The sequence below is a fragment of the Nipponia nippon genome, unplaced genomic scaffold (assembly GCF_047370975.1).
Source record: "Nipponia nippon isolate SJK-2023a ecotype South Korea unplaced genomic scaffold, ASM4737097v1 scaffold_25, whole genome shotgun sequence".
In the NCBI taxonomy this organism is placed as follows: Eukaryota; Metazoa; Chordata; class Aves; order Pelecaniformes; family Threskiornithidae; genus Nipponia; species Nipponia nippon.
In genome coordinates this window covers 3,375,673-3,391,802 of record NW_028262342.1, presented here as the reverse complement: position 1 = coordinate 3,391,802, position 16,130 = coordinate 3,375,673, and the positions used below count along the sequence as shown (strand labels likewise).

General features: G+C 44.7%; 1 protein-coding gene and 1 long non-coding RNA gene across 2 annotated transcripts; one reads left to right on the top strand and one right to left on the bottom strand.

The window, feature by feature from the left end:
- Window positions 1-43: 43 nt before the first annotated feature.
- On the top strand, window positions 44-11,530 carry CAPZA1 (capping actin protein of muscle Z-line subunit alpha 1). The gene is made up of 10 exons (XM_087762217.1): window positions 44-140; window positions 5,000-5,063; window positions 5,296-5,347; window positions 6,188-6,251; window positions 7,446-7,652; window positions 8,069-8,148; window positions 8,592-8,670; window positions 9,165-9,236; window positions 9,865-9,927; window positions 10,506-11,530. The coding sequence occupies exons 1-10, from the start codon at window positions 102-104 to the stop codon at window positions 10,644-10,646; spliced, it is 861 nt and encodes a 286-aa protein (XP_087618343.1). The 5' UTR covers window positions 44-101; the 3' UTR covers window positions 10,647-11,530.
- LOC148055252 (uncharacterized) lies at window positions 5,289-13,453 on the bottom strand. The gene is made up of 3 exons (XR_015705729.1): window positions 13,354-13,453; window positions 6,778-6,876; window positions 5,289-5,416 (listed from the first exon to the last, which is right to left on the bottom strand). It is a non-coding gene; the product is annotated as an uncharacterized LOC148055252 (long non-coding RNA).
- Between the last annotated feature and the right edge of the window lie 2,677 nt (window positions 13,454-16,130).

Genomic DNA, 16,130 nt, shown 5'->3' with positions numbered 1-16,130 from the left:
CATGGCGCTGGCGGCGCTTCCGGCCCAGCCCGGCGGCGGCGCCCGGTCCGCCGCTCCCGTCATGCTCCGCGCGGGGCCGGGCCGGGCCCAGAGCTGCCAAAATGGCTGACTTCGAGGACCGGGTGTCGGATGAGGAGAAGGTAGGGAGGGGGCCGCCCCTCCGCGGCGGGCCGGCGCCGCCGCCCCCGCAGCACCCGCGGGAGGGCAGCGGGCGGGGGGTGGCGGGGAGGCTCACCCGGTGCCGGCGGGCCGGCCTGCGGCCCGGCCTCCCTCTGCCTCGGGGCGGGCGGGCCGCCGAGACCGGCCGGGCCGCCGCTGCCCGGGTGAGAGGCCGGCCGGCCAGGGATCAGCGCTTACTTATCAGCGCAACGCTTTGCATTTCGATTTCCTTATTGTCTGGGTGCAGCTGAGGTGCCTCGGCGCCTCTCTGTGCCTGAAAATATATTTTCTGCTTTTCAGCTTTCTTTTCCCAGGCCGACAAAGTTAGCAGCGTCTTTAAAAGGTGCTGTGAAACCTGTTCAGTTCCAAAACACCTTCAGAGCGTGTTTTCACGTTTTCTGCTTGCCCCCGCTGGTGACAGTAACTTTGATGTAGATCCTACAAATCATACTGGGTGGAAGGGACTAAGCAGGAGCAAATAGCGCAATGTTTATTTTAGGAGAAATGGAGAAATGAGCAGACTTCCTCTTGCCTAGGAATGCGGAAAAATGAGAGTCTTACAAGCAGTGCTGAGTTTCATGTCACAAACTAACATGCAGCCTTTTCTGCAAGTCTGTAGACACTGGTTACCTACAAACGGTAGGCGAAAAATCCACCGCTGCTGCTCACATCATAAAAATATTACACATGGCTTTTTGCTTTATTTTTTAACGTTCCGAAGTGGGGTATTAAGGCTCATAGATCTTCAAGGATCATAGGGTTTGGAGCCTGCTTTCATTTTTCCCTTAAACTGCCAATTTCAGCTTCATTACAGTGACATTCATTGTGAAACAAACAGATAGAGCTTTAAAGGTGCAAATTACCCTTTAGTTAATATTTTAGATCACATGAGCATGGTTTGAAATGAGCATTCCAGAACAGAATTCATATGGTCTTTAACACGTTACTGAAATCTATCCAATGCCGTATAAAATATTTTACTCTGTCATTTGGCTGAATTTCATTTGAACTCTTAAAAATCAAAGACGTTGTAACATTTGATGTGAAAATTAAAACAGAAGTAAAACTTTATCATGTTGCGGGTTATGGTGGTAGAGGTTTGAGAGCAAAGGAGGTGAAGTAGATTGCCCTTGGTAATCTAGCAAGTCCTTAAGAGAGCTGGAAGGAGAACTGGAGTCCCTGCTTGTAGGCTACACCTAGGCAAGCCATTTAGTCTGGGGGTGAGAGTCAGTGTTGCAAGAACCTGGGGTCACTGGGTGTTTTTCTCCCCCTCCCACTGTATTTACCTGAAGTTTCCAGTTCTTCCAAAGCACTTGTGGGGAAGATTTGTCCTTGGAGAAGAGGCCCTTCAGAACAATGTGTGCCCAAGTACTTTATTTGGCAGAGTAGATGGGATTTTGCTTGAAATTGGAGCCTATGTTCTACTTCATGTCCCGGCTCAGGCAACCATGATTCAATTTGAAGTAGCTCCATGCTTAGCACAGGTAGAAAAGGATAATCTTAAGTGAGGATCTGAAAAAGAAACACGCGGCAAAGACTTACTATAGTATCCATTTTATAACCATTCTGATAGGTCTAAAACTTTTATATATGTTTCCTTTTTTAATTTTGAGTTTACCGGTGGATTAAAATAAAATAAAGAAACAAAAAAATAATAGAGTAACAAAATTAATTCATTTCATCCCCCCCAAGCCTCACTTCTTTATTCTCTATAGGAATATTTTAGGTAAGGCACGGGATTCATTTTAGTTTAAGGTCTATTGCAACGTACCTTATTGTCTACTTAAGTTCATTCTGCGGGCATTTTGCTGGCTTAAAATAATGGTTGAGCAGCTTCCCTCTCAGACGCTTTCCCCATTTTAGAAACGGGAAGTTCGTTGTGCTAAGCGCGCTGCGAGCTACCTGAAATGGTAATGGTGGCCAGGAAGTAGGTCAGCTTGCAGAAAGTCTTATTTTCGTGCTTCTGCAAATGAACATCCTGCCGCCGTGTTGTAAGCACTTTGAAGCAAGTCAACTCTAAAAAATGAACAATGATTCAAAGGTTTGACATTTAGAATTAATTACTCTGCAGCCTGTTTCCTGCACTTCACTCCTGATTTCAATAGTTTGACTTAAATGCTTTGTATTTTATTGCTCCACAAGAGAGGCAGGGCTAGGGATACTTTATAAAAGTGAACACTTTCACTTGCAGTGTTTGCTTTGTTTATGGCTGGTTTTGTGATAACATTGAAGTGCAGAGTCCTTTCTGTGTTGATTTCATTTTATACATCCTTCCAAGTGGAAGAATTCATGGAAGACTGTAAAAATCTCTCCTGTAATTGTTTTTTTCACAAGGATCTGTTTATGAGAATCTGTTGATCTAAAAGTTAACCTATTAAAACAGTGGTCCCTTTTATGAGGGTTCCATGTACAGTACAATTCTGCAGCCACAACATTGTTGCATAAATTTATAAGACACTAAATTTTATGACTTTTTAAGAACGTTATTTTTCCATATGTTGAAGCACCTTATAAAAGGGAATCTGTTCATCTGGGGAGTTAATTTGCAGGATGTTTTCTACTGCAGTCCTCCCACTGAAAGGCATTATGGCATGAAGTGGTACATGTTTATAAACGCTTTAGCACAGTCTGATATGCCCGTACTAGTGCTTACACTTGCGCTTTCTTAGAAAAGCACACGGTGTTATTTCAGAAGTCTTTCAGCCATTTAGGGCTGGCTCTCAGCAAAGTCCACAGAGGATATAAAGCAGCAGTGTCCCTCTTAATTACTGCTAGGTTATCCTCATCACCATCCAAGTTTCTGATACTGAAATCTAACAAGATTATGGCAGCAATGAGTCCTAACTGCAGTTCTTGAAATAGTGAAAATTTTCAGACAGAGCTACATTTTTGGCATTGCTGTATACTTACCAACCTTATCTAAAAAGCAGAAAATTAGGAGAAAATGGTTTGACATTCTGTATTGTATCAGTTACACAAGTTACAGACTTCTTCGTTTTTCATTTATATTGCATAATTATTTGAGGCATAAAGAATGTGTATGTATATATTTTTTAAATAGATGTTAGTTTGGAAAATGATCTGTTTTTATCTGAAACTCAGTCCAGTTAAGGCAGAGTTGTTACTTGATACTGTTGGAATAAGGCAGAATACCCTTCGTTTGGAAAGGTGTTTATTTCCTTTCATGGCTTGCTTTAAATCATAAATCATCATGCGACGAAAAATACAAACAAGAATTTCTAATTAAAACAAGGGAGACTGTTGAGAGAAGCAAGTTATTTCCAGCTCTGGCAATAATTCAGCTGAAGTAGTTTGATATGTACACACTCCTTTGTTTTGCTGCTCAAAATGAAGAGTAGAAAAAGTACTCAGAGTTGTAATGAGCACTGTTCTGCAGTCATCTTCAATAAATGCCTGGTTGAGCAAGAAAGGCTTATTGCACAGCTTTGTTAGGTGTGCTTATTGGAAGAAGTGTGACATTATTATTATTTTAAGGGAGAGGTCTAATTTTGTGGCATTTCCTGTTTCAAGTCTTCCAAGATGATTCTATTCCCTTTGGTCCTGTAAAAACCATAAAAGATTTGATTATGAAAACCATAAACTCTCCCTAATTTCAACAGAATCAATACCTAGACCACTTCAATTCTAACAACCCAAGACACATATATTGGATTTTGGAACACAGTGCGGTTTTATTACTTTTTAGAAGATAATGGGTTTTTCTTTTCTAGCTTCAAAGTTTGCAGACATTCAGGTGTTTCCCTTACAGTTGGCCTTTTCAGTTATTTATTATATCACTCACAGTTCCACATGCCTTAGTTCTTCCACTACTGTGACACTTCATGTCTGGACTACAGTACAGTTTCCAATAAAATACTACTTCAAGATAAGAGGAGTGACATGCCACGGAATGGCACAGGTGATGTGTCTGCTGCTCAGGGTTAGGAGGGACCAGGGCAGCATTAGAGGATCAAGGGGAAAAAAAAAAAAAAAAAAATCACCTGCTGAAATTTGGATGGTTTCATTTAGAGGCTCTGTCTGACTTCTCGGGTACATTTTGGCACTTTCCATCACCTACCCCGTTTCTGTCAGTTCCCAGCTTTTTACTTTGTATCTCCATACCCCTTCTGCACTCTGAGCACATCAGTGGCTTTTCAAAGTCCATGAGGCATAATTAACTCTGGAAGCGGTCCCATGGCAGCTGATGTAATTGATTTACTGCTCCATTTCTAGAGGGATCAACCTCTCATCCTTCACACGCTGTTTGCTCTGAAGCGGTGACACCTCCTTCAGCCAGTCATCAGCAGCAAACAAGTTGCATCACAGGGAATCACAGCGTCTTGCAATATATGTCAGACACTCCTTAGCTATATGGTTGTTCTGTAGGTTACCATCTAGTTATAGTGTCACTTTTACTGCAGTGGTTTCTTATTCTTTATATACCTTGTCATTTAGGTTTCTGATTACTAGCAAGGATCAGGAAAAAACATTGTTTAAGAATGTCACCAAGAAGAGTGGCTAGCCAGCATTCATATTCTTTAAATAGGTTAGTAATACACAGGTTGAACTGTTCACATTTTTACAGGTGCCCATGTGAAGTTTGCAATTCTTCCTGAGTACATTTGAAATTCTTCTGCTCAGTTACACTGAAAAAAATCTGGTCTTCCAAGACTATTTCCATTTTGACAATGCATGCCTAGAGTTCTCTCTAAATCTGGCACTTCCTATCACTGTCAGAATTGGTTTTGTTCGTGAATTGCTTCAGTGTAGGCTGCAGTATGTATGAACTCAGTAAATTATCTTTTGTCTTCAGTTTAATTACTCTTCTGCTTCATTGTAGGTGCGTATAGCTGCAAAATTCATCACTCATGCACCCCCTGGAGAATTCAATGAAGTATTCAATGGTAAGTAAATAAGAAAAAATGATTTCATCTATTATAAGGCTGTGTCACAATATACTGCTTTTAAGGTTAAGAAGTGGTGAGGGAAAAGCATGCTGTCATTCTGTGACTACATATGTTTAATGAAATGATTTAATCATTTTAATGTTTGCATTTGTACAGTTGAAATTGAAATGCATAAAGAGAAACATGATCAAAAAAATATAATAACCTACCTGAACACTCTCTTCTCCAGATGTCCGGTTATTGCTTAACAATGATAATCTTCTCAGGGAGGGAGCAGCACAGTAAGTACTAATATTGTAAACACAAGTCAAATTACCATCGGAGATGCATGTTTTCTTACACCCATCATTCTGTGACAAAGAAAGCCATTTGTTGCATTGAGAGCAATCTGTAATTCCTTGTCCCCCCAACAAAATACGTAATGGAAGGCATGGGTGATTCTTTTTAAAAGGCCTAAATTGGAATTTGTGCTGTAGAGGCCATATAAAACTGACAGGAAGGCACTCTGCCAAAAAGTTTAACTCTGCAGCAGCAGGAATGTCTGATCTTGTTGAAGCATGATTTGTAAAGCAAGTGAAGCCTGAAATACTGAGTAATCCTTAGCCGAAGTTTAGAAAAAGAACTGCCCTCAAAAACAAAGCTTTCAGAATATCTTGTTTACTTGCACAGTCTCATCAGAAGGTGCTTTAAGGTTATGCATACAAGCTTTTTGATGTGAAGATTTTACTTCAAGCTAGGTGGCATGTCAGTCAGCAGGTCTTTAAATCAGAAAATTGCTGTAAATATTACTCTTCTCATTTGTTTACCTTGCTGCTCTCTAAATTGTAGCTGGGGTGTTCCTGTTTTGCCTTGGCTTGCTCATATTCCCCCAGGCTGCCTGCTGTTCTGCTTTTGAACTCTGTGCTTTCCTGGTCATCACTAAATAAACCTGGCTTTAGACCTGGGTTTTTATAGCTATTGTCAATAAAAGGTATTGAAAAATCCTTTAAGAGTGCTCATGTGTATTATTTGCCAAATCAAGTTGAAATTTTCTGTAATATAAATCACACCAGGTACTTATTCTTGAGTCAAAATAAATGTCCACGTACAGCTAAAGTTCACGTTCTTTTCATTCTTAACAGTGCATTTGCACAGTATAACATGGATCAGTTCACTCCGGTGAAGATAGAAGGGTATGATGATCAGGTAAGAGAAAACGTTTTACACTTGAGGTTTGTATTACTACACTGTGCAAAAACAATTAAAACATTATTTCATCAAGATGTTGACTAGTTTCATTCTGCTCACAAGTTATCACCTCTCCTTCTTCCCCCACACATCATTCTATTACCAAACTTTTGTTCTTATAGAAGAAGCATAGGTGAAATTTTCTCTTAAAGTATTGTCTGATCCCACCTAGTAACTCTAATTCATTGTTCCTTAAGTAAAGCTCCATGCTGAAGTCACTGGAATTGTACTTAGAGTATGAATGAGTAAAGATTACTGTTTATTTAAAGCTCACGTACAAATCCTTATGTTGCTACCTGCTTACAGTTCCTAATGACAATCAGTAGTAGATTCTTAATAGTATTTTTTTTTTCTGCATTTTTAATCCATTCCCAGCTACCCTAAAAACCATATTGTATCTTTGATTATACCAAACTAATAACATTCAGCCTATGCCAGCAAAGAAAGCTGGCCTGAACATCTATTCTCTGAGCAAAGTACTAACCTAGCTTTTCTGGTGTCCCAGATACATTCATAGGAGGCAGATATTTTTAAGAGGGCTGTCCATAGAAATAGCTTTGACAAGAGAAAGTTACAGTACAATCTGAAAAAAAAAAATAAAGTCAATGTTTGGGAAGCCAGAGAATTATGGTGAATAAGACAAAGGAGAGGGAAGGTACAGTGCTGCTTTGCTGTGTACTTTAGTTTGTGTGTCTTAGAAGTAGCCACATCTATATACCCTTCTTGACCAGAAGGGGACCTATTGCAACATGGAACATGACAACAAATGGTAAATTCCACAGTAAAATTCTTTGTTTCCTTTAGAAACGGGGAAGGAAAACAGTAAAAATAACTTTAAAAGCAAAACCACCTGTTTATATTGTAAGGATGCCCACCTTTAAGCTAAATATATACATTATTATAATACAGCCATTTCTGGGACACAAGACTAAGTGCAGTATTACTGTGAAGAGCAGAGAGTTTACCTACAGCCTCACTACAACTACTCTTAGTTGAAATTGTTACTGAAAATCCTTGTTTCTTTATGTGATATTATAGCTCAATGAAAAAAATCTGTTGAAACATTGATATTTATTCAAATAGTCAGGGAAAAATGCAAAACAGCACATTTACAGCAGCATAAGTGTATCTTAATTTCAACTTCTTTTGCAGGTCTTAATCACAGAACATGGTGATCTGGGAAATGGCAGATTTTTAGACCCAAGAAACAAACTTTCATTTAAGTTTGATCATTTAAGGAAAGAAGCAAGTGACCCCCAGCCTGAGGACACAGAATCAGCTTTAAAACAATGGAGAGATGCCTGTGACAGTGCATTGAGAGCTTATGTGAAAGATCATTACCCCAATGGCTTCTGTACTGTTGAGTATCCGTCTTGTTTCACTGCAACTTCATTGCTCCGTGTCAGTCAGTACCTTGAGTGGACTTTGTGCTGGGCAGTGCTGTTTGAATTCTCCATCCTCACTAGCATTTTTGCTAACTTTGGAATAACAAGTTCCAAAGAGGGTGCAAATATCTTGGTATGCACACAGTGGTAAAGATGTACTAGCCTCATTTTTCATAGTCATGACTGCCAAGCCCCTTAACACCTGCAGTTAATAAAAAGGAGGCATTATGTGCACCTATGCGCAAATGGAGGTATTGGACAATGTAATTAGTGGTACGTGTTCCCAGTGAGATACCACAATAGCAAGCCTCCGCAATGCTGCCAAGAACAGAAATTAAGAATGGCTTTTCCTCAGCTCTTGGGCCTTTTTAACTCTTTTTCTACATACAGGTTTATGGTAAATCTATAGATGGGCAGCAGACAATTATTGCCTGTATTGAGAGCCACCAGTTCCAGCCCAAAAACTTCTGGTAAGACTATTTCAACATAGCGTATTTTCTTCCTTTACTAGTCCTCAAACAAACCCATCCTCTCTGTCTTCTGACACAGTCCGAAGGGCAAGTAGTCTTGGGCTTCCCAAGAAGTTCTGCTTCTCATTCCATAGTCTGTTTTCCTTGCAGCCCCCTTGGCACTTCCCTAAAGCCTTCAGTCTGGCTCAGTGACCTATCCAGAGAGAAAAGCAGAGCTAGATAGATACCCCCTTACATATTCCAGAGCACGAGTACACTGGAGCTAGTCTGTACTGAAGCTGCATTGTATTCAGCTGCGCTTCAGAAATTTAATTCAGTGCCTTGTAAGGCACTGTAATATGGGTTGTAAGATGACAGGAAAAACAACTTGCTCTTGTTAATTTGGTTCTTTTTGTTGTTAGAGCTTTTAGGAAATAGAGTTTTCATGCTTTGATTGTTTTCAGGAACGGTCGTTGGAGATCAGAATGGAAGTTTACCATCACACCACCAACAGCTCAAGTGGCCGCGGTGCTGAAGATCCAGGTGAGTTACTTTTTCTGGCAATAACAGGAGAAGTTGCCTTGTGCTTCTCCTACAGTAATGCATTCGACTTAGAATGAGATGCTGAAATACAGCCGAGATGTCCTTCTCAACTCAAGATGCTATTAAACTATACAATTGAAGAAATTAATTTTAGAAGTAGTGTTTTGGACATCATCTATAATCTGGCATGTGGTTTATTACATAGCACTACTCTATATGCCTCCAAGTCTGCTTCACTTTATAGGGCTAAAACCTATACGATGAATTCTTTTATAATTGCTCTTATTTCAACTCTAGGCGTTTACTGCATTAACATAATCTTGAACAGTCTTGACAAAGAATGAAACCTTTTAGAAAATCCATCCTGCTTTTAGCCTCCACGTAAGCAGAGAAGACTGGCACAACAGTGCTGTTGTGCCATTCTGGTAGCATTTGGGGGCTCTAGGGATTATCACGAGTGTTAATGATAACCTGCATTTTGTCTCTTTGTTCAGGTGCATTATTATGAAGATGGCAATGTTCAACTGGTTAGTCATAAAGATATCCAGGACTCTGTACAGGTTTCAGTAAGTATGCTAAAAGATTTTTTTTATGATAAAGCAACTATTTTATTTCTTAAACATCTCGTGAAGCATACACTTTATGACTACATTCTCTTGACTTTAAAGTAATGTAATTTTAGGGTGACTAGTCAGTGTAGGTGTGGTGTTTAGAGTTATATGGGAAACCCAGATTCTCAATTGTTTAACATTAGACTGTACTACAAAGTACAGTCTCGATTGGAAAGCTTATCCTATGTGTCTCAGTTAAAGAGGGCAGAATATGCGTTTCTATCTATATGCAAGCGAAACAAACAGTAAGAGCAGTAGTAAGGGAAGATAAGAAGTCGTGTTGTACAGTAGAGGGAGCAACAGTCACAAAATCTCTATACCATGAAGGTCTACTTCCCTTTTGCTCACTAGGGTGCAGTCCTGTTTCAGCTTGGAGCACGAGCTCCAGCCAGTACGTACCTCTATCTTGAGCATGACTGAGACACCCGCAGTGAGGGAAGGGAACCCAGCCACAAACATGAGGCAGAAGCTGCTGACGTTACCCACTTCGTCTGTACTCAGCCTGTCGTTTGAGAAGCAATCTGTTGTGTGGCTTTTGTAAGTTGCTGTTAAACATATGAAAATTTATTTTTCTCCTTTGTAGAGTGATGTCCAGACAGCTAAGGAATTTATTAAGATAATAGAAAATGCAGAAAACGAGTACCAGGTAAGATCAATGGTTGTTAAAGAAATGTGATGGAATCATATCAGTCTCCATGGACAGTTAATGGAAACATGGAAAATTGACCTCTAATTCTGTTTCTGGCTGAGTCTGGTATTGACTGTAAGAATAACTTAGGAAAGGGCAGTAGTATTTGTTTAAATAATATAGTTGTAAAGCTGTGTGTAATTAATAATCAAAGTTTGCTGTATAGTTATTTTAAAGGGTTACAAATGATGCCTGGAACAAACATGGAAGGGGCGTGGGTGAGTCTAAATGTTTTCCTCTGTGACAGTTAAAAAAACCAAAGAGGAAATGTGTGTGACAGCTTTTTACGTTGTCCCAGCCTGTGTGCAAGGAGACTCGACACAGATAAGTCAGTGAAACACCTAAGGAGACACCGCTACGTTTACAGGGGAGTTTAACAGAAACCCTTTTACTTGCACACACGCTGGTGACTGCGTTATGAATTTAGTTAATAGTCTGCCTTCGCCTTGTAGAAAGGGTTTTGTGGCTTTAACACCGAGTCATGCTACTTCAGAGTATCTTATTACTGCCCTAACTGAATCTCCTTGCCCTTGCAGACAGCAATCAGTGAAAACTACCAGACTATGTCGGACACCACTTTCAAAGCCCTACGCCGGCAGCTACCCGTCACCCGCACCAAGATCGACTGGAACAAAATCCTCAGCTACAAGATTGGCAAAGAAATGCAGAATGCTTAATGTGGAAATAAGGAGATTTCTGAAATGTTTGTGTGCAAAAAACAAATGTGGTCCTATGCCAAGTAGGTGGTTTCTAAACCAGTGCACCATTTTTCTAGGGCTTTCGAAGTTAACAGGTTTTCTAGCCTCAGAGAGAACCGTGGAACAAATAGCGTTGTCTTTGTGTTTTGTGTTTCCTGCCGCATAAACTTCCTATTGTGACTGCGTTTACTGATAGGTTATTTTAATTAAGCCACATTCATGGTTCAGAAGTATAGCTGTTTTCAATCACCGATTGTACTGGTTGGAAAACTTCCTAGCTGGAAAAGCCCTATTATGAATACAGCTGAGGGTGCAGAGCATTCCCTTCACCCGTATACAGCACTCCAGGTACTCCAGTAAGTTTGTCAAATCTGCCAACAGCTCCAGGCGCTATGCTGCAAGATACAATAAATGCAAAAGACAGCAAGTCCTCATGTATCCTTAGTACTGACCTCCACAAAGCAAAAAGCCTGCAGGCTTAGATTTTACTATAGAAAATGAGTTTACAAGATCCTTTACAGAAACCCCTACGCAGCCAGCTCTTCCAGGGACGTAACGTATTTTTTTTTTTAATCTGAAGATTTGAGCCACGTTCCCTAAAAGCGAACAGTTTTGCTCTCCCCTCCCTCATGTATGTACGGTTATCGGACATCTGCATTTTTACAGAACTACAGGTTCCTGTGTTGAATCACTGCTGATCTGTGTAAGCTGGATAGTGATTAAAGATGCAAATGTCTACAGAATAATAGGTATGTTGTGCTTTAATGCTTTGTGGCAGGTTCATAGAATTTGTATCACAGGTGTATGGATGGATAGTGTACAAAATAAATAAACTTGCACCAAAGTGAGAGAAAAAACCTTTCCATTTTGTCTCCATTGTGGCCAGTTTCTTCTCATACTTAAAGGGGATTTTGGAGTTAATCTCTTCATCGCTTTCTAAATGCTTGCTCTATGTTACTTTGTTCTTCTGTAAAAATCAGAAATAGCAGTCCTACCAGTTTCTCTTAAGGGGAAATTGAAGGGGCACGCATATGCCTTTCTCAGTCAGAACTCAGAACATGGATTCACTGCAAAATCAGACCCCTTTGGTGAACTCCCTTTGCTTTGTTTGCACTTGGTTATCGCTGAGCCTTCCTCTAGGTTCGGCTTTTTAAACTGGCTAGCGTCTTCCTGTTTTTAAGTACACAAAAAAAGGGCGTGGGAAGATAGGGATGGGACTGCCTGTGCATTAGACCTCAGGTTTTGCGCAGTAGTACCACAAAATAAGCGTGTCTATCCTTTGTGAGAAGTTTTGTCTAAATAAAATATATTTGTATTTGCTGTTGAGACTGACCATTCATCCTACAGGCATCCTCTGTATCAAATAGCCTAGTAGAAATACACCGGTCTTTGTTTTAAAGCCATTTGTGTCTGTTCTTTCATGGTCTCGCTTCTCTTAGCTCCTGACGAAGGCAGGTCCTACAGGGAAGAGCCTGAAAGCAGGGGTGGTACTGCTGGCAAACCCCCAGGCGATGCTCCCATCCCGGTACGCAGACCAGGGAACTGGAGGTCTAAGAACTTTGAAATTAAACAAAAAACAGCCACACAGCTCTAATGAAGCACTTGACCCTGGGAAAAACGCAGCGGACAAGGTTATTCCGCTCATCATCTGTGTCTTACTGTAACGACTACCTCTCCTCTGCTTGCGAAACGAACGGCTGGACGCGCTGCGCAAAGCAGGGCTGTCTGCTGGAGGATTTGCGCGCCGCTGTGCAAAGAGCAACTCGAGGACAGTGCTTCTGCCTGCAGGTGTTTGTAGAAAGGATTTCCTCCCTGCCCACAGCGCCCAGAGGAGATGAAAGGTTATGTGGACGAGCACTGTAAGGTGCTGTGGTCTGTGGCCGTGGTCCAACCCAGACAAGCACTGCAGCGATTCCAAGAATGTGAAGCTGAAGCAGGGCCCAAGATAAGGCTGTGCACACAACAGAGCTTTTATCTGCCTCAAGGCTAGTCTTTCCCTGCTCTGGGTTCGTTACACTGCAAGTAGTTCACTGCCGCTTGTTCCAGCCTTAAGACCATTTCTGTCTCTTTATCCTTCTCCAAATCTTTAGCTAATCATCCTTTAGGCCAACTCATTCCCTGTCTCCCTCCTGGCCCGTTTTCCCCATCAGCCTTTTCTACAGCAGGCTCAGCCATCCCAGTCCTAGCCTCTTCCCAGCTCCTGTTTCTTCCTTGGAAAAGCAAGACACAGTAACGCATGCCCAGAGGCATTCTAATCCTTAAAGCCAGCGGCTATTGACTGCTGGAGACCAGAGGCTTCAGCAGAGACGGAGGCTGGCTCCAGAGCGATGTATATCCTGGAGCTGGGAAAGGCAAAGCCAGCCCAGCACTGCAGGATGGATCCTGCCAGCCCAGAGAGCAGCGGGGCTACCCAGCTGCCCCCCATGGAAAGAGCTTGCCATCTGTTTGCAGGATCAAAGCTTAAAGCTCCAAGATTCTGCCTGCAACGCTTGACAGAAAGACTTACAAGCAACTTCTCCAAAGGCAACACCCCCATTTTTGCCAGCCTGAGAGCCCTCCCGCAGCCTGCGAGGGGCCCTACGCCATCACAGTCTGTCAGCCACCTCCAGACAATGGCAGGTCATTAGCAGAGCCTGGGTCAGAGGAAAACCCACCCGAGCTAAGGTGGGGAAACCGGCAGACTCACCCCAACATCCATGGGCCACAGATGAGGCGAAAGCAGCACCCAGAGCAGTCCCAGAGTCTTGAGCTGTTTTACAGAAGCAAGCCAGGGATCACCACCCTCGCTAGGCAGGCTGGAGGGTGAAAGCAGAGGAAATCAGCTCTTGCTGCTGCTGCTGCCCTATTTATGGAGCAGCTGTGGGAGCTCTTGCCCTGCATCATTGGGTACAGCGATGCAACACACCTGGGCACTCTCCTGCCCTGACAGCAGCACGGGTGGGAGCTGGCAGCCTCTGCCCTCCCTCCCTGGGGGCAGCTACTGCCAGGGCTGCGGCCGGGGGGGTGGCAACCAGCCAGACCTTTGACACTCAACAGCTCGGCTCCCTCCAGCCCCGCAACCACAGCCCCGTTCAGGCACGGGTCTGTCCCTTCTGGGGCAGCCCAGTGAGGGGGGGATGCACCCCTCGGGGTGCCGGGTCCTAGGCTGGGCCAGCCCCTGCCCCAGCCCCTCCGCACGCAGCCAGGGCAATTCCCACCACCATGCGGATCCCGCAGCTGGGACCCTCCATGGGATGCGGGACCCCGAGCGAGGCTCTCCTGTAACCGGGCATGGGGCAACGCTACGGGGCTGTGGGACCAGGGGCTGTGGGCAGGAGCCGCCCCCCGGCCCCCCCAGCCACGGATGGGTGGGCCCGCAGGGTGCACGGCCCCTTTCGCTTTTGCTTCTCCTTTTGGGGCCAGCCCTGGCCCAGCCCGGCATGGCACAGCTCGGTTCAGCCATGCCGCGGCTCAGCGTGGCGGAGGCCAGGCGGTGGGGGGACCAGTTCGTGCAGTTCCTGCGGGACACGGGCCGGGAGCAGGAGAACCAGCGGGAAACGCTGCGAAGCATCTACGACCAGGAGTTTCAGGGGAGGTGAGAGCCCTCGGCCAGACCCGGGCAGCATCACCAGAGCTGAGCCCGCCAGCCAGCGGGGTCCTGCCAGCCTTCCCTACCAGCTAAGAGCCCCGGCATGGGCTGCAGGGCAGCCTGGAGCAGACACCTCCCCTCGCAGACCGGGACCGCGCTGGCGCTGGCGCTGGGCTGGGACCGCTCTCCATTTTCCCCACACATGTACTGCCTGGGGGAGGGTCCTGGCATCACTCCTCTTGGTTCAACTGGTCACCCCTCTTAATTCGGCTGGTATCTCTACCACTCCTGGTGTTGTAGAAGTCACTTTTTAGCTCAAATAAGGATCCAAAGACCTGTTGAAGCCTTAGACTGCAAGCTGTGAACCTTCACTTAGATGTGCCGACCGTATGCTGAACTCTTACTTAGCTGGATGAAGGAAGGCCCCGAAACCAGGGCAAACCAGAAAGATAAAGTAGCTACAACCATCGGCAGAAGCTGCAGCTATTCAAGATAAGAGAAGGAACGTCCTGCCTGGAGACAGGGAAAGGATCCAACGAGGAACAAGACGACCCCAGACCCAAATATCGCTGTTGGACCGAACCGTTACCTGCAGGGAGGGGAACTTAAACTGTAAGGGTACAATTGCCCCGGGATCTCTTTGTTCGGGGTCCCTCTCCGGAGGCACCCAGCTCAAGCTGCTCGGCACCACTGCACCACTCGATAAATTCGCCCAGCGTACATCACGTCGCAGACTCTGCTTCGGGGAGACCTAGGGTTGAGCCTGAGGGGAGAGAAAGCACCCGAGGGTGAGCGTGTGTGTGAGCGAGGAGTCGAAAAGGGGCACCCGTCGGCTCAGCGGGGCTGCCCGCTGCGAAGGGACCGCGGTCCGAGCGGTTAAAGTCTCGGGTGGGGTGCGTGCGACTCCCCGAATGGTGTGTGAACGCTCAGGCGGCTGCTGCTCCCTTAACACCCGGAACTGGGATGAAAGAAGGTTCCAGAAGTCCAGAGACTGAAAGCTATAAATAGGGACTCTTGCTCTCTCTCGGGGGCTCTCTCCACCAAATACCCCCGTTGGCAGGTCCAACACTGGATCCAGGACTGGTGATTCTCCTCTTCTTCCCTCTCCCCCTCTCTCTCTTTCACTTCTTCTAAGGTCAAGTTGTTAAAAAAGTTGTTAAATTGTAGTAAAGCACTGCACAGCCTCCCTCGATTTTCCATAAAGCCACATAGCTTAGCTGCATGGCTGGCGTAGATATAATCGTGAGAAGGCTTGCAGGTATCGAATATTTGTACTCAATGTTTGTCTCTATGGAAGCTTTCTATTAAAACTGGTGTTTGTCTACAGACCTTGAGTGTTGGCCCACCTTAATCCACACCGAGAGGATTTGCAAATCATAGTCACCCTCCCCTTCCCCCAGGTGGGACGTCACAACTGGTCTCACCGTTCACTAAATGGCTTAAGCAAGAGTCTGGCCCCCAAAGGGCATCACTGGGTGTGCAGGGGAGCTCAGTGCCCGCAGCGGGTGACTGGGGTGCAGGCAGCAGGCAGGGACCCGGCCAGGCAGCTGCCTGGCCCGAGAGCTGGCACGGCTGCGCAGGCACACTTTGATTTGTTTCCTTGGAATACATTTTTAGAGGAAAAATGGTGTATTGATTTCAAGTCCTGGGCCCTGCCACCACAGCTGGGGCTGCTGGAGCAGGGACAGGCTTGTTGCAGCCCTGCCCCAGGACGGTGACAGAGGAGGCATGGCTCCAGCGATGACCACAGCGCCTGTCGGGACTGGGTACAGCTGGGGAGCTCCCGCCTGGCCCTTCCCACATAAGCTGCTCCCAGGGTCTTGCCCCGATGAGCCCTGATCCTGCACCAGCGGCTGAAACAAGAGGGGCTGGGGGCCAAGCAAGGCCCCTACCCT